Raw genomic sequence first — 25,173 nt, 5'->3', positions numbered from 1 at the left:
TTGAGAAATCCTAAAATATTGTTGTGTCCATCCTACCTATTGTTTTAGGGTTTTTATCCTAAGCAATAGAAATGAAAAATTAAAACCCAATTTCTTATCACAGAGTACTGAGTTTGGCCTAACTTATTTATGTTGGATTATATTATTAATGCAACACTCAATCAAACCATGACAAAGACCTATAGATATGGTCTTGAATGTGAGAATGTGGGGGCAGGAAGAGATAAATTTCTTGGATCTATGTTTATAATTGCTTCTTATCCGGGTATATATCCCTATGCTCCCCAGACAGTGAGATCAATTCATGCACTTACATGAAGTCTTGAATAGTGTTATAAGAAGTATAGCAGCATTATAATGTATAAATCATTGCTTTCCCTTTTAAGGGCACATGCCTTTGTATACATTTTAGGATTTTGAGGAATTAACAAGGCCATATGGCATATGCAACTCAAGCCAAAAATATAGACCAAGAAGCATGTGAGTGCATCATTGCTCTTCCCATTATATTTTGTAGATAGCCCTGTACACTCTATTGGACTAAACATATGGTTTATATGGTAGTTACATAGGTATCCAATGCTCCCTGCTTAATTAATAATTACTAGAGTCCTTCATTTGTAGAAGTAAAGCCTAACTCTAACTCTATTGCAAAATCTAACTTAAGAGTGATGATTGTTCTACTCTGTATTAAGGTATTTGTTTAACTATATTTCTAATTAATGTGAGATATCTTAACAATAACCAATCACCCATTAATTAGCAATGACATGGCAGAGGCATGAACACTTGAAATTAAAATGAAGGATGATCTCATGTATGATGCATATCTTACAGACTTAATTACAGGGCAACAGGAGTCTCTCTCTCTCTCTCTCTCTGATGATATGCTTGGGTGTACTGTTTCTTATCTATGGTGGGGCATATATTTATGGGGCCCTATATTTATGTGGCTGCTACGATACAACTAGTAAATGGGTATGACATTGAACCAAACATTTAATATGGCTGATAGATATTAAATCACAGAATTCAGAGATGAATTAAAGTTGTAGTTGGGGGAGGAAAAGATCGATATGTTCATTGGGAGTTCTATTCAACTTTTGAAAGTGACTTTAGATGGCATGGTATGGTTTTTAAGCAGTTGCTTGTTATTGTAGCTTCATGCAACAATGTTATGTAATTAAAGCAATTAAATTTACCCTCCTACTTGTATTCTCAAACACGGGGCCTATTGTGCTGCCATATTGCATTTGGCCTTGAAATCTTCATCAATTTGTCAAATTATGTCATGCCAACTACATAATGATCCCTAAATTGTGTTAATTTAGCTGATGATAAATAGAAAATAAAATAAAATAAAATAAAGTACTAATTAATGGTAAGGATCACTAACAGAAAGGGTCTTAATTTTTAACTTCTCTAGGGTCGAGGACTTGGAGTTATAGTAGTGATTGACAATTCAGAACGAGACAATGGTAGGTGTGTAGAACTCTGAATTATACTAGCAGACAGGTAAATTTAAAGCGTAATTAAAAAATCAGTGGTGAAGTGAGACAAGAGCATGATAGAAAGTCTTGTACAAAATGGGAAGAAGGGCACATTCTCCAACTTGAATAGTATACTAGCCCTTCACCGAACTGAGAGATCTCTGAGAGGATTCTCAGGTCAAGTTAGTGTCTGGGATCAATGCTCATGCTTTTATTATATTTACCAGAAGGAAAATCTTCTCTGTAAATGTTTGGAAGGATGGGCTTTTATTATGGGCCCCTCGTAAGAGGCCAGTTTGCTCCACAAAAAGGGGACAAACAACCACTGCATGCATTAATGCATACCAACTTTAATCGGTTCCCCAGTTTTTTGTTTTTGGTCTACTGCAGGTTCTTCATATTTAAGTACCATATCCAAAATTGACCCCAAAAAAAGTATCATATGCGATGAACAAGGTGAATAGAGAAACGCTGTCCTGTTCTTTGTCGTTAGTTGTTTCTGCTTGTTTGTGTCGTTGGGCTGGCTTGATAATGGCAGTCTATTTCACTTGTTCTCTGGGCTAGGCCCATTTGATTCTTAATATATGAACCGTTGACAAGAAAAATTCACACTAATAGCGTTTTGTGCATGATCATGAAGTAACATCAACAACAACTAAATTGGATATCTGTGTGAACCTCTTTACAATATAACTAAATATAAGCTAAATCTTTATACTAAACTTACCCTAAATGAGTAGGGTACTTAGTCGTCAGTCTCATAGAACATTTGTGGTCCTCCGTTTTCAGGCTTATGGAGCGTCTGTCGTCCTCCGTCGTCAAACCAATGGTAGAGTAATGATATGATAAATTAGTATAAGTTTGGCAGAGTAATGATATGATAAATTATGTAAAGATACTCTGATGTCTAAGTTAGTATAAGTTTGGTAGAGTAATGATATGATAAATTATGTGTAGTTGTGAATTGTGTCATGCACATTTTATAATGTGGCATTTCCTGTTAGTTAATGTCGCGTAGGGGTAACATTCCCTAGCGAGCTCAGCATTAGATGGGGGCACGAGGGGGAGGGGGTTGATCGTGGCAGAGAATATCCTCTCTCTCATATCAAATGGCCACCATGTTTATAATATGTTTTGTGTGCCATGTCCAGAGTTCTAATCCCTTGTCATCAAAATGTCACCAATGTGCATACTGATTAGTCATGAACCCTTACATGAAAAATATCTATCAGTAGTCAATTGTTGCAGAGTATGATTTAAGTTGTGGATCCGGATCAAGTCATCCACAATCGTTAGACTGAGTTGGCTTTGCCCGCCTGAGTCAATGGACGTTATGGGTAGTGGTCTGGAGACCAATTGATGATAGAGCGAACTATCGAGGCCCAAGTCGAAACATAATATTACCTAGAAAAAGTTATAAAGAAAATGCAGAAAAATACAAAACAAGAAATTTACTTGTTGATATATCATAATTCTGAAAGAACTTCTCACATCACAAAATACCATAACCAAGATAATTCATATCAATGAGCCTCGTAAAAACTCAATAAATTAAAACATTCATATATATATATATATTAAATGGAGCCAAATTTGGAACAAAATATCAAGATGATACAATACAAGTGAGCTTAGTGAAATGCTGAAATTTCATCCGTTCAATTATTCAGTAATGGTATTGAGCAGAGGCCTCCATGCTTTCCTTTTCAGCAACGACCTGCAACGAAACCCCGTCCAAACCGGGTTCATTGAACCCGGTCCGCCCCTCCAAGAACCGGACCGGGCCAGGCCCATGTTGCTACTGTTGCCAACGCCAATGCCAACCGCCGCAACAGAACCCAGCAACGGCGTAGCAGAACGCTCCTCCTCCTCCTCTCTAGGCGGCGACGACACGAAGAGATCCTTCAGTTTTTGTCTCCGCTGAGAATCCTTCTCCTTCTCCATCGCCGACGGCACGTCTTCCCGCCGGCGAGGTGGCCGTGTCAAGCTCAGTCCAAGCAGAGCCCGTAGAGTTGTCTTGGGCCTCGGCAGCTGAACCATCGGGCTTCGTGTTGGACTCTGCACCGCCCCGCATTGCAACGCGAAGAGCTTGAACTTCTGCAGCGTCGCCATCGATCTCCAATGTGAGTGAGTTTTCTCTGCTCTCTCCCTCAACCTCAACGTTATTATAGCAAGAGAGTGATTGTGATGAGTGAGTGAGTTAAGGTGGTGAGTTTGAATTTGAATGGTTTGTGAAATGATGGTGATGATTGTGAGGGGACAATTACAAAGGTGGTTTGTTTGTTTGATTGCTTCTAACAAGCATGGGATCTGTTTTGGGAATGCTTCCACCTTGTCTTCCAACACACATTCATTACTTTGTTTTAATTTGCTTTACCATCTTTACTTTAAGACTTCAAAGGGATAAAAAAAATAGATTATGGCCAATGACTATGGAATTACAAGACTAACTTTACCATTTTCCAATATGTCTATCTCTTCTTTTCATGAAACAAAGTGAATTGTTGAAAAAACGAGAGATTGGTGACTTGATGTACACTAGGCCCCTTGTGAGTTATAAGCACAATTTGACAACTTTTTTTGTCACCCTTGCATTGATGTGTTACTAGTTAACTAATTAGTAATTCTGGCTACTTATAAATAACAAACTACATTGCATATTTCTTGTTCATTCTTGATTTTTCTTTCTTGGATTCCTTACTTTTTTCTCCATTTAGCATTTTTATCTGTTCAACAAGTATTACTGTAACTAATTACATGATATTGAATACAAAATTCAGTAATATGTTTTTACTTTTTTACCAAAACATTTTAAAAAACTACTAGAAAAAGTGATTAATTATTAGCATTAGGCGTAGTAGATTCACTTTCCCATTTCTTAGTCAAGGACTTTGGTGAAGTTTGTGTTTCTTATTCATAAAAATAACAGTGACCCCAGCCTGGGAAGTTGATGATGGTGGATGTACTTCTTTGGTGCCAGCACCATCATCGTCTCCTCTGTCCACTTCATAATTGCTAATTTCAAATTTCTTGCAGAACTTGATCCGTTGAAGGTCTTAAACTATTTTATTGGTTAACCATCGCATTTTGGAGAGACAATTCATTTTACACCAAATAGAAAATCCCCATTATTCCTTATAGCATTATCATTATCTCTGAAGTATATATGGTTATGTTACATAGTATTAGATTTGGCTTGCTGATTGGCCACTGACATTAGGAGTAGTAAGCTCACTATCCCAATTTTCTGTGACAGTGTTTGGAGAAGGTGTTAAGTTCATATTCTTAAAAAAATTCACTTCACCATGATCGGGTGAAGGTACTGATAGTGGATGTACATCACTATGTGACATCCCTTCTCCATAAACTAGTACTTCCTCCAAATGTCCAGGCTCAGTTTTCCCACTTTCAATTCTTCTCAGCACCTCCAATACATCACCCATGGAAGGTCTCAATTCCTTGTCTCGTTGCAAGCACTGAAAAGCCAGTTCTGCTATCGAAACTATTTTCCTCCTGACATCACCATCTGACTCAAAACCAAGAGAAGGATCCACCAGCTCACCAATTGCACCTTTTTGAATCTTCCTAATGGCTAGATTTGCCAAGTTTATCTCATCCTTATGCCGCGTCATATCAACTGCTGGCAGTGATGATATCAGCTCAACAAGCACAACACCAAAGCTATACACATCACTCTTGTTTGTGAGCTGGTAGCACTAGTGATATTCTGGATCCACATAACCAGGGGTTCCTTGTGGAGCTGTGGACACATGTGTGACATCATTAGGGAACAACCTTGACAATCCAAAATCAGCAACTTTAATACAAAAATTGCTGTCAAGGAGAATGTTGTTTGTTTTGACATCACGGTGAATGATGTCAGAAGCATGGAGATAAGCCAATGCAGTGGCAGTCTCTAAGGCAACTTTCATTCTTATAGACCATGGCAAAAAGGCAGGACTTGTTGATTCACAACGGAGATGACTGGCCACTGTCCCATTTGAAATGTACTCATATACAAGCAACAATTCTTGGCCATGACATGAAGTGCAGCCATAGAGAGACACTAGATTTTTGTGGCGCAGGCGAGTGAGGATCTTGATTTCATTCACAAACTGTTGTGCTCTCTTGTAGTTATGCTCATAAAGGTGCTTGACTGCAACTTCACGTCCATCTTTCAGTTTTCCTAGTAAGAGGAGACAAAAGCAAGAGTTACATAGGAGAATCAAGGTATAAGAGAAACTATCTTCCTATGCTCTAAAACTCTTTGATCTGACTTGAGAGTTTGAGTGCCTTTTATAGGTGCCCGACCGTTATGCTTTGCCCATCCTTGTAGCCGAGCACTACCTACCAAGGACTTGTGGAAAAACAAAACTGATATAAGGTACTTTATATTCCTAACTTGATATAATCTCAACTACCTAGATATAATTTCCTAATTACATACCACATATTCCTTAATCTAACTAGAGATGTAGTTTCTTATACCCTGATTCTCCTATTAGCTATACATCCAACTATAGGGAAGATGTAACAAATGAATCAATCTACTGTTTCATCACATACCATAGTAAACAGTCCCAAATCCTCCTTCTCCAAGTTCTCTTGAACGATCAAATTTTTTTGTTGCTACTTCAAGATCCGTGTAGGAGAAGACTGGGACCCCAAAGTAGACACTGCTACCCTCTGGGTATGGATTTGAGTTAAAATCAGGAACACTTCTTGATTTGTAGCACCATATAATCAGCAACACAGCTATGATAATGGCAGGAAGTCCAATACCTATAAACCAGTAAAGGGTGAGAAATCATATTAATTGAAGATTATATATCTTGAAGACAAATACTAAGATTCATCATAACACATTTAGAAACAGAAGGATCGTCTCTTTGATTTTTCACATGAATTTTTTTTTGTATCGATCCCTTTCTTACAGATTTTTAGAAATTTTGATAGTTCTATCAAGAGACTAATATGACAATTTCTACAAACATGTGAACAAGTCTCATGTGAAAAGTTTCAAATCTTGTTAAGAATGGAGGAAAAGGTACAATCTGACAGGGAATATTTGATGCTTGGAATCATGAAATTTAAAGGCACAACCGAAATTCAATAAAATGCTAATTCTATCAAGGGGAACATTACCAAGTCCTAACTTCCTTGCCAAACTTCTTTTTGTCTCTGCTGCAGAAATTAAGGCACCAATTAATTTAGAGAAAACCAGATAAAGTTAAGTCAGACTCAGGATTGAATTGCTATATATAAGGCAGAAAATTGCAATTGGGTTTATTCTAAATAGTATATACCTTTGTCGCAATAAAATTTTCCTTCAGTGTCAAGTTGACAATGGCCCTTTTGGCGATAAAAACACTGGTGACAATCATGAAATAATTCTACTTCAATGACCATATCAGAAGATAAGAATTCAAACGGGTCATCACCATCAGGCTGGCCTTTTACTGCAACCTGAACAGCTGAACACCGTGCCAAAGTAGTTGGCAACTCGAAACCGCCGCGAGGTTTCTCAGTATTTGGAAGGCCGTAGTAGATGTTGCTATGAGAACATTTTGTATAGTTATGAAAGAATTTTGGAAGGTTTAGTACTCTAAGGGAAGGGTTGCATCTGAACATAGTTATATTATATTTGAGATAATAAGAAGCTAAAGGAGAGGCAGGAGGAAGAGTGAAATTTTTGTCAAATGTTCTGCAATCTTTGTTATGCAAACGCTCATGTTGATCATAATCTGAGACTGTTATAGTAGTATGATCCACGTTTGTAACGAAAAACTGTCTTGATGGTGTATGGTTGTTTACTTGGATGGTTTTGTTAGAGAATGGATTCTTATCATGACAGCCATGTATGGCCACTGTGCCACAGTGTGGGTATTGTGCTGTTGTGAAAGGGAAGCTGATCTGGCCAAGATATCCACAATCAAAAGAGGGTGGACACTTTTCTTCTTCTTCATGTTCAGCTGAAACAAGAAGCAGAAACTGGGAGAAAATTAATAAAAATTCCCAAATGAAAATGAAGGCCATTGATGGATTAAACAAAGCAATGAATTCTATGCAATTTTTTTCCTGTATGAGCAGAGATAATGAGATATGTATTCACTAATGAGAGGTGTACATGCTGTGCCCTGTTTTCTAATTAAATTCCACAATATATATCATGGTTTTGACCCACTAGATACGCAAGTTTGCAATTCATGACTAGGAAAATGTCTATGAGAAAAGCAAAGTAAACCCAAAAAGTTAGTGGAAGTCTTTGCCCCTTTTGTTGCGCTCGATCGCTAGCAGTGTCATTTCAACTCAATTTTAAATAAAGGTTAGAAACACGAGTAATGCTTAATATTAATGAAAAAATGGCCATAAGAACGATTTTGAACTTCGCTATTGACCCAAGTGTTCTAAATTTAAGCAAATGGAGTCGAAACTCCAATATATCGTAGTGACTTTCATGAATTATTTGTTCTTTAAGTATATTATTACTTTGAAAGAAAATATAAAAAATATTTATGGAGAAATTAAAGGAGAATCTTGGTATAGGGTTTGGTAAGTGGTAACCAAACAAAACATAACAAAACAATAATGTTTTATGTATTGTATTTGGTAACTCCATAATAAAATAACTTCATTATCACCAAGCGCGTAAATTAATTAACACGAGATTGTTCTATCTTAAGCAGAAATCTCGGATTTGAGTTCTAATGAATGGAGTCGGGCTAAATACTTAGGCTTCGTTTGGCCCAGCTTATTTCAGACTTAAAAGCTACTTTTAAGTCAAAGATAAAAATAAGAGCTTTGAATAAAAGTTGGAAGTTGTTTGTCAATTTTCATCTTTTTATAACTTAAAAGCTACTTCTTAGTTAAAAGTTGTTTGATAAAACTCTTTTAAAAAAGCTTCATATTTAATTTTTTATTTTTTATTTTAATTAATATAAAAAAAAACTGGGGTTGAGTTTGTTTGTTATGTCTGTAAGGATGGGGAAGAAGATAAAATCAGTGGCGACGTGCCTCGACAAAGTGGATCGGACCATGTACTCCACCTTCTGCACCACCGCCAACTCTCTCTCATCTATACACCTACGCCATGAATCAACAGAAATTCTCCATCCAAGCCAGTAAATTCCACGCTCTGGTCTCTCACTCTCTTCTACCTGCTTCTTAAGCTTCTCCTAATTTTTAGTTAATCAATTAATTAATTGAATTTGAATTCCCACACACCACGCCACTTTTATCTTTCATTCGAAGCAAAACCAAATTAATTTGTGCTCGTTTCTTTTTTAATCCCCCTTTTCAGATTTAGGGTTCAATTTCATATATTCATTTCACATGATCATTATATTGATTACATGTACAACTTTGTTATTTCTAATATTTTATTCAACATAATATATTCAAAAACCGAACAATACATATTGGAGGCGTATCAAGTGAGAGCAATGTGTATTGTGAAAGATGAGAGTCACGATCAGAGATAAGAGTATCAAATCGTGACCATATAATATTTTCTTATCAACTCCATAAATTGAAGAATTCAATTTTGAAAAATATGATGAAACCAACTCATCAAGTTTTTTTCCTCATGAACCCACAACATGAATTTTTATCATATTATATTAGTTTAATTATTTAAATAAATATTGAGTTCAAAAAAAATTATTTAAATAAATACTCAATCAATATTAAATAAATTGAGATATTTATAAATTATAATAAAATTAATTCTATGAATAGATTGACTTAAAAAAATTAACTATGGAAGAATTGAATACCTATATTCTGAAATATTTTATGTCAGATAAATTTTAAATTCTAAAATCTTTATGCCTTTTTATGCTAAAATATTTATGCTTTATATATGCACGTATTTAAAAAAGATTACAGATAATGAAACAAAATTCTGGCAGAGGTATATTTTTTTTTATGAAAGGTGGCAGAGGAATATATAATAGAAGGAGAATATTTGCGGAAATGGAAAAAATCAATCAAATGAAATTGAAAGATAGCATATCAAAATAGGCAGAATAGAGTGTTCATTTATTATTAGAAGAAAACGTATGAAAGATCATATAAATGAGATGCGCGTGAAAGATTTAAATAAAAGAATGACGTGATTTATAAATTGAGTTTTTCACTCTCGTATTTTAATGTATATTATCAAGGGTGAATATATATGATAATAAATTTGAAACAAATATTGAATACCTAAAAAATAATGATAATTTTTATTCAATCAGAAGATAACAATTGAGAGCAATCCTCATACCTACTAATACCCCATATTATATAAGGCCATATAAAAGGCTAACACCCCCAACATCTAAAATGCTTCATAAATAGTAATAATAAACCGATAATATTAACAGATAAAATTAAAATGACTTATATAGCCTAAAACCTCCTAAAAGCTTAATATATGAAGCATGTAAAATCAGAGTATTTGGATCCAAATGCCCTCACTTGGAATTTCCTGATGAACCACGAACACAATATAGAAACCTGGTGGTGCAAGTGTGTTATAACTGGGCATGCTCACCTCAACCTCATGCATTGATTCCCCAACGTTCCTCAAACCATTTGTCTCCAGCACCAGCATCCTCTGATTCATGGAGAACGAGTGTGTGTTGAAAGGCGGCGCCAGCATTGTCACCGACACTGAATTCGGATCCAACAACGTTGCTGTCAGCTGAAACTGAATCCTCAACCCCTGACCGTGCATGACTTTGGTTGCAGGTTGAGGAGCCGGGGACACAATCCTGGGACGCACGTCAGAGAATCGAGGCTCCAAATAGGAAGGAGAAAATGCTTCCAAACTCAGCTCTGTTGGGAACAACACGTTCTTGCCAAATTCGTAAAACTCGTGGGGATTGCTCCCGGCGACGATGACCCTTCCGTCGCGAAGCAAAATGGCAGTGGAATGGTACATTCGGGGAATGCGGGTGGGGTTCTGCACTTCGAACCGGGACCCTACCGGGAAGTTTGGTTTATACAGAAACGGGTTCAGCACCGGATTTCTACCCAACTTCCACCCCGCGGTCCCCGCAGAGGCACCGTTGATGAGCAACACGTTGCCGTTCGGGAGCATGACCATGTCACTCATGATTCTAGCACCCGGCATGGTCTCCATGCTCCACTTCGGGTTCGTGTCAGTTATCTTGATCCGGGCACATGTATTCAAAGCTCCGAGAAACCGGTGTGAGTCATGAGCCTCTAGATAAGACCCTCTTGGAGCTCCGCCACAAATCATGACCTCGGCCTCCACATTGAGCGGTTGAGAAGAATGTGAAATATTCTTGAGAGGAAGCAAAACTGCGGAACCTGTGCTGGGGTAGTTCCTAGGTTCTCCACCGGGTATGGAAGGGTAAGTCCTCACGATTTGACGGCTATTATAGTTGAATAAGATGGCGCGATTGTTGGCGAAGATAAAGAGGTTGCCATCCACGTTGAGGAAAACAAAGGGGTAAAGATTATTCTCCTGGTCAACATCATGGGTTTGTGCTAGAAGCGGCAAACTGTAGGTGTTTTTAATCTTCGAATTTTTGGGGTAAAACTCGAAGTTATATTGCTTCCTTCCACCAATTATTATCTGATGTCGTCCATCGGGCAAGATGTGATTGGTCGAGTACCATCTTGGAACTACGAGTGAGTGATTGAATTCAACCCAATCGCATTCCGGGCACGGGAGGAAGGTCCGGACCGTGAGCTCTCCTTTGTATGAGCCCCCGGTTTGGACCAGGGTGCCGTCCAGGGAGACAGATCCGGATGAACACCACACGTCTGACTGGATAAAGAGCGCGCGGAATGTGTTGGTTGCCACGTCGTATTCAACGGAGTGCGCGGTGCAATCTGTTTTCACGACAAGTTCATCTGGGTTGTGGCGGCACCGACCGTTGGGTAAGGAGAGGTTGGAGAGGCCAAAGTCAGTGCGGTCGTAAATCACGACGCGGTCGTTGTTGAGTAACTGCATGTGCATGCCGACTATGCCGATGCTTTTTTGGAGGAGCTGCCACTGTCCGCCACCACCGCCACCGGCTTCCGCCGTGGCCAGGAGAGTGAGGAGGAGGAAAAACAAAGGGATACTCATGGTTGGTTGGGTAGTTCAATTAGGAATTGAACAAGTGCTACTTAGTACGTTCTAGTGCTTGTGTCTGTGTTGTGTTGTGCTGGGTGCAATGGGTTTAAATACAAAGTGAGCATTGTGGATTGACGATTGTGTCATGCTTTGCTGTGTCGGTGTGGTGCTGGATGCAATGGGTTTAATTAGGAAATTAACTATCTAATTAGCATTATTTTATCAAATTAGAAATATTGGATAACTTATATTTGTTTCCTTTCAACCCAAAAAAAACTTATATTTGTTTCCATGTATTCCTAAGATACATGATATGGTTCCCTTATTTGATTGAATATACGTGATTCTTTCTTATCCATCCCCCAATGTAATTGGTTAATTTCTCATGGGGAAATTAAAGGGAGTTGTAAGGGTTTGAGCAGTTGCCAGCTGCTGATGATTTTGCAGCTAGGGTTGCCTAATGTTTGTATACGAGGCTTGATTTATTTTGCTTCTTTGGGAATTGATAGCTTGACTTATTTTTTCTTTGCCTTCCCATTTTTTGGGTTATTGAAGTTTCCTAATTTCTTGAGAAATTTTGGGGGAATCATATTATGGTTGGTGGTATTTGCAAAACATGCAAATTGTTCAGTTGAAAATACCAGTTTTGCCTCTCTTTCGGAGATTCATAGTTAAAATTAATTATCTAGAATACTCAATCTTGAATATTACTTTCAAAAAAAATATTCTTGAATATCACACCACTTCATCAACTTTTTTCTCATAAAGGCAGACATGGATTTCTATATTTAAATATAATCAAATCAAATATTCATACTTTTTTATGTTAATCGGTATTCAATCAATCAAATTATTGACACTAATTACCTTTTTAATGTATATCATCATATATTCATTCAATATTAAATTACTTCTATCAATAAGATTGGTTTTTATACAAAATTGAAATAAAATTTAAAAATTTACGGGCAAGGATAAGAATAAAGTTATAAAACTTCAAAAATCCATATCAATTCTGACAAGGATCGAACTCACTAACTAAAAAAAAAAGAATACAATCAATCAAATGTACAAGTATTTAATTTATTTTAGACTTTTTTAAAGATATTTAAAGTATTTGGTAGCTAGGGTAATTTATTTTAGTAGTTTAAAGTTTTTTTTATAAGCTTATTGCTTTTTTTTTTTTGAAAACTAGCTTCTAATTTAAAGCTTATCGAATTTATTCTCGTTTTTATCCTTAACATTTTAATAATATTCCATCATTATTCTCTTACATTTTAAAAATACTAAACACTAATTATGATATTTTCATATTAGGTTCATCTTGTTCAAAAAAAAATTAGGTTCATCACATTCACCTATGAAGTTGTCATCATTGCATCCACCTTAAACATTTTTTTAATTCATATAAATATAAATTTATTTATTAATTTACTAGTTAAAATATAATGCTATTTTTACTATCCTGTTGATCTAATAAAAATATGAAAATTTAAAATAATTAAAATAATATTGTATTTTTATAATAAATAATTTTAAATATTTCTATTAAATATTCAAGTGATAATTATTTTTAAATTAATATTATACAACTATAGTAATGTTAAATATAAAAAAAATATATATATATCTTGAAAAATACTAAAAGGTACTACCAAAGATATGTTTTTGGTACAAGCAGGATAAATCAAAAAGTCCAAGAAAAAGGAGCAAAAGCCAGAGCTAAAGCCTCACAAACGAGGTTCCAACGGCATCCTCAAGCAACAATAGGCCCAATCCCTCAAGCGGTTTGAAATAGAAACAAGAGGACAAAGCCATGTTCTGGAACTGGGTAAGGGTAGTAGTAGTAGTAGTAGCCTAGTAGGGACTATAAGCATGTGTATTTCTAGTTTGGTTTTGGTTTTTTGGAGGTGTGAGTGAGCATGTTTTGGTCTCAAGAGGTGTCTAGTAATCAAAATGCTTAAAACAGACAGAGTAGTACCTGAACCTGTAGAGGGAGAAATTTAATTTGACAGAACTTTTAAGATATGAAACTAGGAATATTACACACAAAACTTGTCTCATCTTCTTTGGCTCTGCAGGTAGTTAAATAAAGAAAATTTTCAAAGTAAACTCCAAAGCAATGAAGTATTAGTGTCAAGTGAATGCAATTAAGTACTTGAAAAGGGTAATGCAAAATCCCAATTAAAATGTTTATGCACTTTCTTCACATATTTATGAGTCAGTGTCATGTCTCAACACGTCTAAAAGAACTACTACTTTGATACGTTGTAGTCATGGAAAATGAGCATGGAAGACTTGGTAAAAAGTGAAGTAGATTGACTATGTGATGCAAACTTGTTGATTAGTGGCCATGGGTGGGGGATCCTAAGCATGACCCACTACTCCATTTCAGCTGTGGTCGAAACAGCACTTGAGCACAAAGACAAGAATTGACTCTTTCAACGTTCAAATGTTTTCAAATTTCTCATAAGTTGTTGATTCAAATTTCTTTGAATTTGACTTTACCTCAAGAACTAGCTATAAGAACCTATTTGGTCATATCTCTAGCCTTATTAATACACCTCCTTACACTCAGGGATTAACATATGAAGCGTGAAATTCGCAGAAATGAGCATTTACAGATGACTCATACATGAGTGGTGTGCAATAACCAGGTTTAGAATAGGCTTTTATATCATATTAGAATTTGAGTTAGACCTAATTTTATCCTAAAAGCTAGCTTAGAGGTAAGAATTGATCTACCATTTATAAATGCTTATTTGACTATATCTCTAATCAATGTCGGACCTTAATACCTTTGGTGGTGATTAGAAGTGCCTGATATGCAAGTTATATTTTAAAACAGCAATGTTATGTGTTACTAAGGAAAGTTGCATAAGAAATGCTAATGTGGTAATGAAAGCATGGGATAGTGGAAGATAACTACCACGTCTTATTATGTTTAGTACTTTTCCTCGCATAATCATATTATAATCAACTGTACAAGCGGATAAGACTATACTGCTACTGGTACCTTGATTCACTCATTTTCAACAAATAATGAGTGATGAAATTTGATCCGGAAAAATGGACTATGAACAATTGATATTAGCTAAAGTGATTTACTACTGATATTAGGAGTAGTACATTTACTTTCCCATTTATCAGTAACAGTGTTTGGTGAACTCGGCTGCTTCACATGCTTCAACAAGCCAATATCATCCCATTCAGGTGAGGCTGGTGGTGGTGGATGTACATTACTCTGTGCAACTCCAACACCATGAACATCTGCTTCCTCTACAAGCTCAATCTCATCCTTCACACTCTCAATTCTCCTCAATTCATCCAAGACTTCTTGCATGGAAGGTCTTAACTCCTTGTCCATCTGCAAACATTGAAATGCCAAGAGTGCCATTGAAACTATCATCCCCTTAACCTCATTGTCTGAGTCAAAACCAATAAAAGGATCTACCAGATCACCAATTTCACTTTCTTGAATCTTCTTTATGGCTAGATTTGACAAGTTAATCTCATCCTTGCTCCTGCTTATATCAACAGCAGGCTTAGAAGATATTAGCTCAATGAGAAAAACTCCAAAACTATACACATCACTCTTGCTAGTAAGCTGGTAGCACTGATGATATTCAGGGTCAAGGTAACCTGGAGTCCCTTGTGGCGCTGTGGAGACATGAGTGACATCATACGGGAACAGTCTTGAAAGGCCAAAATCTGCAACTTTGACAGAATAATTGTTGTCAAGGAGAATGTTGCTGCTTTTCACGTCACGGTGGATGATACCGGAAGCATGGAGATAAGACAAAGCATTAGCAGTCTCTATGGCAATTTTGAGTCTTGTACACCATGGTAGTAAACCAGGCTTGGCTAATCCACCATGGAGATGACAAGCAACAGTGCCATTTGAGATATATTCATACACAAGGAGTAGTTCACGGCTGTGCCGTGAAGTGCAGCCATAGAGGGACACAAGATTTTTGTGACGGAGACTAGTGAGGATCTGAACTTCATTCATGAACTGCTCTACTCGCCTGAAGTTGTGCTCATATAAGCGCTTGACAGCAACTTCCCGTCCATCTAGAAGTTTCCCTGTGGTTAAAATGTCTATGTTATACAACAAGATAGAAGAGTAATATATACTGTTTCAATTAATTGGATAGTGCTCGAGTAGCATACCATAGTAGACAGTACCAAATCCTCCATCTCCAAGTTCTTTTGTATGGTCAAAATTGTTTGTTGCCTTTTTAAGCTCCTCATAGGAGAAGAGTGGAACTCCAAAGTACGCACTACCACTTTCTCGGCGTGCATGTGAGGAGGAATCAGAGTAAGAATTACTAGATTGGAAGTGTCCACCAGAGGTAACATGTTTTCGTTTGCAGAGTAGGAGGAGAAACAGCACCAACCCAATTATCACGATGCCTGGGATTCCGATACTTAAACCTGTGGAAGCAGGCCAGAATAAATAAAAAATGAGGGTGAGAAAATCAGAAGATCCTTTGAATCCAACACCCTGATGAACTTTCAGACTCAGGATCATTGAATTTGATGTCATGAAAAGGAATATCAAGTCGTGTAAAGGGTACATTACCAATAGCCAATTTGGCATTCCGACTCAGTCCTTTTTGCTCTGTAGATACAATTAGAGGAAACAATTTAGAGAAAGCAAAACACATTTGAAGATATGCAGAGAAAAGAGTATACTGAACTGAGCGTTAGGCAAACAATACAAGACACTCAATGGCCTCTTGCCATCCAAGAGTATTAGGAATTGAGCTACAAAATGTAGTAAATACAAAGTCTAATATAATAAAGACAACAGGACAGAAATTAGATTAGGTGCATCAGTGCAGTTCCCCTTATTCTGATTATGATATCAGAAAAGGAACTGATCTTAGGGTGTTATACAGAAAAGTAGACACTAATACAATGTTTCAAAAATATGAAGAAAACATTTAATGGTGTGTTTGGATTGATTATCGCACACAATCCAAAGCCTAGTAAGTCCAGAAGCTACACTCTGAAACTTTTTCCCTATAAGTGATTATAGGACTTCCTAGTTCCTACCACAGAACCAAACACGCTAAAAGAACCGGTAATATGGAAAGCATAAACAAAAGCAAAAACTGTGCAGTGCAATTATGTGTGTTTGTGTTTCCAGTGTTTTTGTTGCAGTATACCATTGACACAACAAAATTCCTCTCTGCCGTCAAGTTGACACTGCCCTCTATGGTGGTAGTGACAATTTGCACACTCTTCTGTTAATTTTACTTCGGTGAAGATATCAGCGGTCACGAATGTAAAAGGGTCTCCAGAGTCAGGGACGTCTTTAATTGGAAGCTGAACCTTCGTACATGCTGCCAAAGAATTTTCAGCAGTGATGTTGTAACTGTAAAAGAGATCGTAGTCATGGCACTTTGTATATTTATGCACGTATTTTGGCGGGCTGACATGGAGTGTGCGGTTGCATCTGAACATGGTTACATTGTAACGGATATGAAAAGAAGCAAAGTGAGAGGTGGGAGGAAGAGTGTAATTATCCCTGAAGGCTTCACAATTCCTGGACTCCAGAAGTGTGTAGAGATGGTTGTCTCTAAGATGAACAGTTGTTGCGGTAGGACTAGTCTGAGAGTGAGAAACGCCTAAAACAGTAAACAATTTTCCTTGATTCTGTAATTGGATCATTGGATCATCACAATTGGGTATGGGCAAAAAGCCACAGTCCTGGCGTTCTGTTTTAGTGAAGGGGAAACTGATATTGCCAAGATATCCACAGCTAAATGAAGGTGGACACTCTCCTTGGTACTCATTCCCATCAACACCCACCAAGAGAAGCAGAGTAAAGTGAGCAAACAAAAGAAACAGAAATTCATAAACTGTAGTACTCATCATGAATCCTCAACTTTATGAGCAAAAAGTGAATGAACAGAATCCAACTTGGATTTGATTCTCTTATGTTTGTCTACACTCACTCTTGAGAATATAACACCAAGTTAAAGTGCTTGATACGCCAATATAATTGAAGTGGGGAAATGACCATGGAAGAAGGAAGGGAAGTGAGACCAATCTCATACACAAAGACTTGACTTGTTGAGTCTTGTGTAATACTTCAAAACTGCACCTATCAATATGATGAATCTTTCTATTGGTCTTGGAGGCTTGTTAAACCGTCAAAACGATAATAATCACAATTAAGGAAGAAAAATATAAGTCACAACTTGAGAGGTTCAAATTCAACAGGGTTTGAAAGTGCAGTAGTGGGTCTTTGGGATTGAAATACTGGGAAAAAATGAGCACCAGAGATCAAGTTGATGCAAATACGACAAGGATTATAGGAACGTTGGTTTCACACTTCACTTGAGTTCAGGGTGACTAGTCCACGAGAAAACGCGTTCAAGTCCATGTCATGATCACTGACTTCAAACCAGTGGCCACACCGTGTACCTTCTTCCCTCTCCCTCAAGCATGATTGGTTTCTAGCGCACTCGGGTCCCCTCTAAGAAGGAGGTATATGTGTGAACTTCTCAAACAAATTTCCACACTTTTTGTGGATTGATAGTGAAAGCGTGATATATAATAGAGTTATTGGAAGACAAATGAGACAAAGTGAGAGATATGGATTATGGGGTATACTATGCAATAATATAATATAATATGATGGGAAAGAAAATAAGAGATAAATATGTGGGTATAAAAATTGGGGTGTGAAATTAATAGGATCCAATTTTCAGTTATAATAAGTAGACATCAAACAGTACATAGATCGACATTTTTTTTCAATTTCTAACTTTTTATTACATGACACATGACATATCGTCGCATTCATTCGTTTTTTTATTCCCTTTATTTCTCACTCTGATCGACTCATGATTCATGGGTGATTTTAGACCATTGCACTTTTTTGCTTTTGTGAAAAATAATCATAATAAGGCAGCACAGAAAAGTCATTGTATAAAAAAAAAGGCTTAATTGCAATTTTGAATTTTTGGTCTTAATTTTGACTATTGGTGATTTTAGTCCCTCAATTATTTTGTTTCTTTTACAATTGTTTCAACTTTCAAACCAAGTCTCTAAATCTTTCTATTCTACTTGAAACTCATTTTCTAAGAAATTTTTTCACATATTAAATCAATATAATCAGTGCATACATTATTCTTATCAAAACTCACAATCAAAATATTGAATTTCAATAAAAACTAAAAATCTCATCTTTACCATAATCTCATATTCTACAACATACTTCAAAGTTTAACAATTTTTGACAAATTATTTAAATTTTGAAGTTGTATTATATATCAAATCAATCATACTCCCTAAAATGCTTTTCAAAAAAATCATACTCCCTAAAATATTTGAAAAGAAAATAAATATTTAATAATTTTTAACTTTTTATGCATATGCAAATTGATAAAGAGACCAAATTTACTTAAATTTAATAGTAGAAGCACTTCATTAAACCTTACTAAATAAAAGACACTTTTGCAGGGTAAAACAGGATGGAAAAAAGTGGAAATCTCTATTTGGTTCTCATGCTTTTAAGAATCCTAATCATGTACTAAATACCATAATGAAAATTAGTGGTAAACTGGAAAATGTAGAGTTGATTGAAATTTTATTATCAATTCAAAGAAGTTTCCTATAACCTTACTTTTAATTTGTATTGTTCAGTAGATTACAAAGTGGGTTGTGTCTAAGCTGCGGTGTAGAGGTTGCTCACATCATCCCTTAATTATGAGACAAGGGGTTCGATTATTGTCTATGGAAATGGAGCACATCTCACTTAGTTCAAGCGCCCGTTGCGATAAAATTAGTCACTATTGTCCGAAGTACATCTCAACGCAAAAAAAGGTTGTCCTTCAATATAGGCATCTTGAAGAAGTGCAAAATGGATAAAGTAGAAGTCAAGTTGAAAAGAAACTGGAAAATAAGAATCAGGGAAAAAAGGGGGCGCAGGGGAGGAAGGTTATTGAGGAGAGACGTCAGGAAATTAACATCTTCACACATACAGCTACCCAATGTGTGCACAGTGCACACACAGGCTTTGTTTGAAGGATAAAACTTATGTGCAGGGTGTTGTTTCTTCAGTTAACCAATAAAAAATGCAGCAATTCACTAACTTAATAATGATAACGATAATTTCCTTAACTATTATTTTTCAGACTGTGTCATATTTTAATAGGACAACAATAAAAACGCATATATCAAATTGCACCTAAGTTTTTTCGTTATTTGAATGGAGAAGTGAAATTTATAGAGAAAATAGAATGAAATGAAGAAAATAAAATAAAAATCATGTGATTTTTCAGTTGTATTGATTGGAAGGAAAAAAATAAAAGAAAAGTATATTTTTCTTAAATTGGGAGAAAGAAAATAAATAATAGCTAAAATAGAAAATGGAAGATTGTGATTCAATGATGGTGTAAAAAAATTTACATCGTCGGTGCATAGAAATTAATCTCTTATCAGTTTACCCTTGGTTTATAAATGTTGCAAATAACTTATGTGGTGTGTAACCAATTAAATTTATAGAAATCAAGTATCAATCATGTGAACCCCCTTTCTAAAAAATAAATCATGTGAACCCCAATCAATTGTATTTTTCCTTTTAACCAAAGTCTGAATGACTGAATCTATTAATTCTTGTCACATGTGAGAAAGACGAGAAAGGCCAACTGGCCAACTGGGCTTAATCTTAAAAATAATAAATTGGTAAAATACTACAAAAACAAAACAAAACAAAAAAGAGGAAAAGGACAGGGTACGCAGAATTGAGAAAAATGTAGGGAAATTTTGTCCGCATGCTAGTTTTCATTCATGCTATCTTGCAATTTTACTACCATTTGATTTTATTCATAATAAAATTAATAATCAATAAATACTTTACAACTCAGATACTTTGCTAAAATAAGGCTTTAAAGGACTACATTTATTTTTCAAAACATTTTTTATGGTCCATAATACAAAGAAACCAATAAAAAAAACCCACCTAAGTGACTACCAGCCCAAAACTATGAGCCACGCTCAGCTTAGGACTCACACAATGTTGACAAAAAAAGGACACACACAATATAACAAAACATGACCATTGCCTCTACCAAAAGAGAAAACCATTACCAAATGCCAATAATCCATTGATGTGGCGGTAAAGAAGCTAAACCCCGTAAAAATGAGAACAACAATTGAAATTAAACTCCGAGTTAGTCATTTGTAGGGAGTAGCTTGAACGGGTAGGGATGTTCGGGTAGAAGAACATAAAAATATAACAAAACATAACAATTCAGATTTCAGACAGCTGAATACAAATTTTAGCTAAGTTTTGATGACTGAGAAAGCAAAATAAATTTAGCTTGTTATGGGAAATTATATAATTCTATGTAATTTTGTATAGTCTCTGTTTGGCTTTTAAGTCCGGAAGAAAACTAACATCTTTATACATACTTCTAAATTAGTTCCTAACAATGCGGTTGCAATTATAAAGTTTGAATAACCACTTAAATGCCTCCATTTGATTTTCATAACAAGAACTATCTATAAGTCTATAACCCATTTGAATCACTCATGCTGCAGGTTTGCATAGTTGTAATGGCAACAGCTATATACGTACATAAGTAACAGCACTGTTTTAAGGATTTTTTCGAGCATTAGTAACACCGAGTTTGGAAGAGGATATTTAAGTTTATCTTATAGTACAAGTGTTTATGTAAGTGTTTCGAAAAACTTATGTAAATAGCTTATGAACTACTCATAACTATTTTGATAAGATGTTTGAATTAGCTTATAAATAATAAGAGTTCATACATACTTGTAACCTATTTTCAACTTATTTCAATAAGTTTCTTAAATTTGCCTAAGTTCATGTTTAAGTTTTAGGTTTTGCCGAGAATTGAAAGAATTTCCTTCACTTCTAATCTCGATGCGAGTACTAATGTTTGTTTGTGGAGTCTCAACGAGTATCTAAACATGTCCTAACAACCTAAGACTTATGAGTTCTAAAACACCTTGTAATCAAAGAAGCTCTGAACCAAGTAACCTAAGCAAATCACATACCTCTTCTCTATATTGACCCCAAACTTGAAAACTGAAAAAGTTTTAAGATGAAGAAAAAGAGACAAACCTGGAACTGGATCAGGTACACAGTGTTTAGCATGAACCCTATCAGCACAGTAGCACCTAAAAGTGTAAATCTCAGAATCAAATCCACACCTCCCACCAGTGCTGTTACACACCCCGCAATCACTAGCAATCCAATTCAACAACAACCCTTTCCTCAGCGCCGCTTCAACTCCTCCTTCCCCACCACCACCGTCTTCCACCGTCACAACCACCATCTCACCCTTGCAACTCGGCGACGCAGAGCTCAGATTCTTATCCCCCTCATACAATGCCAGAACCGAACCCTTCACGCTTCCTTCAGAACACCCGATTGCTCTCTCTCTTAGCTCTCTGGGTAGCGACGGTAACTCGTCACAGCCGAAGAACAACACCACCTCCTTTTGCTCCGGAACAAGATGGAACACGCTAGGAAGAGTGAGATTCTTAAGGGGATGAGAAAAACAACTGATTGAAGTGTTTGATCTTGAAAACTCAGCATTGGAAACTCTAACTGACCGGTTTTCATAGAATATTTGGTTGATGATGTATTGGGTGTTTGACAAATTGAGGATTGGGAAACCATTTCTGCTACAAGAGATGCCAAAACCAGGGTACCCACAAAAGGGTTGTTGTGTTCCTTCTATGTAGAAGGGGTAGGATATGCTCTGGTTTCCACAGGTTTTGGGCTCACAAGCTTCGAACGTTGGGTCAACGGAACACAGAGTGGTTCTGGTTAGGAGGTAGAAGATGATGATGTGTACATGAAGTAGGGGAGAACAGAGGATAAAGGAGAAGCTGTTTTGGACCATTTTTGGATACCTTGTATGTAGAGTTGGTTCTAGATCGAAATTATTGGAAAGGGAAAAGGGAAATATGCCAAAATGATGAATTCAGATGAAGCAGCGTAAGAGTTTGACCTGATTAATGGGTTTGACTTTGTTTTTGTGGTCAATATGATTTAGATTAGACATCATTGAGTAGATACTAGATAGATTTGTTTTTTCTCTCTTGGCAACTAGAAAGAAGTAGTACTTGTCTAGTTGTTGTTATCTACCGTGTCAACACTTTAATTTCACATTTATTTTAATGAAATATGAAAGAGAAATGAGTGATGTGATAGGAATTATAGAAAGAGATAAAAAAATGTTTAGAAGTGAGATGGGGGAGAAAGTGAAGTGTGTATGTATTATTATTCTTCTCTACTCTATATAATAAATACTCTATCCGTTCATCCATACTCGTTTCATGAGACTTGTGAAAGATGGAAAGAGAAGAAAAATAGGAAAAAAATAATGTAATAAGTGATGTGATTTGAAATGCGCAAAAAAAAAAATAGCACATAAATGATATGTTTTTTTATTCTAAATGTTTAGATCAAACACTTACGAGATTATCAAATGCAATTACATCAAATAGGAATAAATTTATAAGAGGCATTGCAGATTTGCAGATAGATAAGAAACATGCTCATTCAATTGATTCATGCATGAAGAAAAATCCTAAAAATGAAACATAAGTCCAAAACCTCAATATTTCACATAAAAACCAACACATTTCAGCGGTTAAGAAAAGATAAAATGTGCGAGAATAATTAAAACTCTAACCCATGATTAACTTGGAATCAATCATAATAATTTTTAATGTATGGGACCTTGTGACCTACTGTAGGCAAGTTGAATTGGAACCAAAATCATGACAAAAAAATAATTTGGACCTAAATAAATAGGCAAGTTGAAAATTTTGACCAGCTTGCCAGCTTTATAACCTCTGGATCTGATTCAAATGTTTGTTGAGCCCGTAATTTTGGGCTAAAGCGCCCTTGAAGATTGCTGTTAAGATTATTCAACATTCATCAATAACCGTGGCTCACGATCAATTTGTGTTTGATGTTGTTATAGCGTTCCTACTTTAGCTTAAATTGTAAATTAGTGGCTTATGAGTCTTATGTATAGCCTTTTTGTGGATTATGAATTTAAGAGTTGTACAGTGTTCTGAAAAGTTTTCTTTCTTTATTTATGCAAATTTTATATGAGTTTGTCTATTCCTTTTAGCTTATTCTTAACAGACTTGGTGGGTGCTACACGCCTGCATAGAACAAGGCATCTTGATCACTTCTTCCCAAGCAGAGATTGGATCTTTTCTTTGTGGGTGAATTCCCTTCATTTTATTTGATGATGCATGCAGTTTTCCTCCTGAATAAAAATGCTTTTTAAATCGTCTTTAATTTGACGATGCCAAATGAGCAATACCCGGATGAATCTGGCATTTCAGTCACGGATATTAATGGCATGATCCATTTCACAAAATAAAGGAGGGGTCTTTTTCAGGATAGTGGCATCAATCTTGTGGGTCTCCCTCAAATGCGTTTCAGTTCAATTTTCCACCACACTTTCTCAAAACAGAACCAACTTGTAAAACTCTTTGGCTATATTTGGCATGTTTAGCTGATAAGCTAGCTGAAAGCTTATAAGCTAGCTGATAGCTGAAAGCTGATAAGCTAGCTGAAAGCTGATAGCTGAAAGCTGAAAAGCTACATGATTGAAACAAAAGTGTTTGGTAGAACTAACTGTTAAACAAGCTGAAATTGTAAAATGACATAAAATGACATACTTGTATAATTATTTTTATATTATATTACTTTATTTTCACATTAATACCAATATGATATTAATATTAAAATTATTATCACTTTAAATATTTTTATTAGCTACAGTTATATATCATCTTAAAAATATAATATTTATTTTTATTTATTTTTATTAATATAATATTTATAATACTTGTGGTGCGCAGTGGTGTGGCGGGAATGGTGGCGGAAACTGCATACGTAAGTGTGAGGGGAAAATAAGTTTAGTGTTTTTATAAATATATAAGGGTAAGGGTAGAATTTTAATAAAATAATAAAGATAAAAATGAGAATAAATTTAATAAGCTATAAGCTACCTGAGATAGCTTATAGCTTAAAGCTTTAAGCTACTAAAATAAGCTCCTTCACCAAACACTTTTGAAGAGCTTTTAAACTAGTCAAATAAGCTTTAAGCTAGTCAAATAAGCTATAAGCTAGCTGAAATGGCATGCATAAAGGCTATGTATGACATGCCATTTCAGCTAGCTTATAGCTTATTTGACTAGCTTAAAGCTTATTTGACTAGCTTAAAAGCTCTTCAAAAGTGTTTGGTGAATGAGCTTATTTCAGTAGCTTAAAGCTTTAAGCTATAAGCTATCTCAGGTAGCTTATAGCTTATAGCTTATTAAATATATTCTCATTTTTATTCTTATTATTTTATTAAAATTTCACCAGTACCCTTATATATTTATAAAAACACTAAACATATTTTCTCCTCACACTTACATATGCAGTTCTCGCCACACCGCTGCGCACCATAAGTATTAAAAATATTATATTAATAAAAATAAGTAAAAATTAATATTATATTTTTAAGATGATAAATAACTTGAGTTAATAAAAATATTTAAAGTGATAATAATTTTAATATTAATATCATATATGTATTAATGAGA

The 25,173-nt window shown here is 35.6% G+C and overlaps 3 protein-coding genes and 1 pseudogene across 4 annotated transcripts; all 4 read right to left on the bottom strand.

Moving 5' to 3' along the window:
- Positions 1-3,152: 3,152 nt before the first annotated feature.
- On the bottom strand, positions 3,153-3,602 carry LOC130720004 (uncharacterized). The gene has a single exon (XM_057570589.1). The coding sequence runs from the start codon at positions 3,600-3,602 to the stop codon at positions 3,153-3,155; it is 450 nt and encodes a 149-aa protein (XP_057426572.1).
- An 809-nt stretch (positions 3,603-4,411) lies between these two features.
- On the bottom strand, positions 4,412-7,643 carry LOC130716665 (LEAF RUST 10 DISEASE-RESISTANCE LOCUS RECEPTOR-LIKE PROTEIN KINASE-like 1.1; annotated as a pseudogene).
- A 2,281-nt stretch (positions 7,644-9,924) lies between these two features.
- Positions 9,925-11,499, bottom strand: LOC130716668 (aldehyde oxidase GLOX1-like). Its single transcript, XM_057566670.1, has one exon. The coding sequence runs from the start codon at positions 11,464-11,466 to the stop codon at positions 9,925-9,927; it is 1,542 nt and encodes a 513-aa protein (XP_057422653.1). The 5' UTR covers positions 11,467-11,499.
- A 2,981-nt stretch (positions 11,500-14,480) lies between these two features.
- On the bottom strand, positions 14,481-22,599 carry LOC130716664 (LEAF RUST 10 DISEASE-RESISTANCE LOCUS RECEPTOR-LIKE PROTEIN KINASE-like 1.2). Of its 2 annotated transcripts, none has more exons than XM_057566666.1 (4): positions 21,674-22,599; positions 16,151-16,189; positions 15,739-16,002; positions 14,481-15,651 (listed from the first exon to the last, which is right to left on the bottom strand). In XM_057566666.1, the coding sequence occupies exons 1-4, from the start codon at positions 22,458-22,460 to the stop codon at positions 14,660-14,662; spliced, it is 2,082 nt and encodes a 693-aa protein (XP_057422649.1). In that variant the 5' UTR covers positions 22,461-22,599; the 3' UTR covers positions 14,481-14,659. The 2 variants fall into 2 exon arrangements, with proteins under 2 accessions (XP_057422649.1, XP_057422650.1); XM_057566667.1 differs by lacking the exon at positions 21,674-22,599 and adding an exon at positions 16,740-18,179.
- Positions 22,600-25,173: the final 2,574 nt, after the last annotated feature.

This window comes from Lotus japonicus, chromosome 5 (assembly GCF_012489685.1).
Source record: "Lotus japonicus ecotype B-129 chromosome 5, LjGifu_v1.2".
Classification (NCBI taxonomy): domain Eukaryota; kingdom Viridiplantae; phylum Streptophyta; class Magnoliopsida; order Fabales; family Fabaceae; genus Lotus; species Lotus japonicus.
Note: the sequence above shows the minus strand (reverse complement) of the source record. Positions and strands in the feature narration are given on the sequence as shown.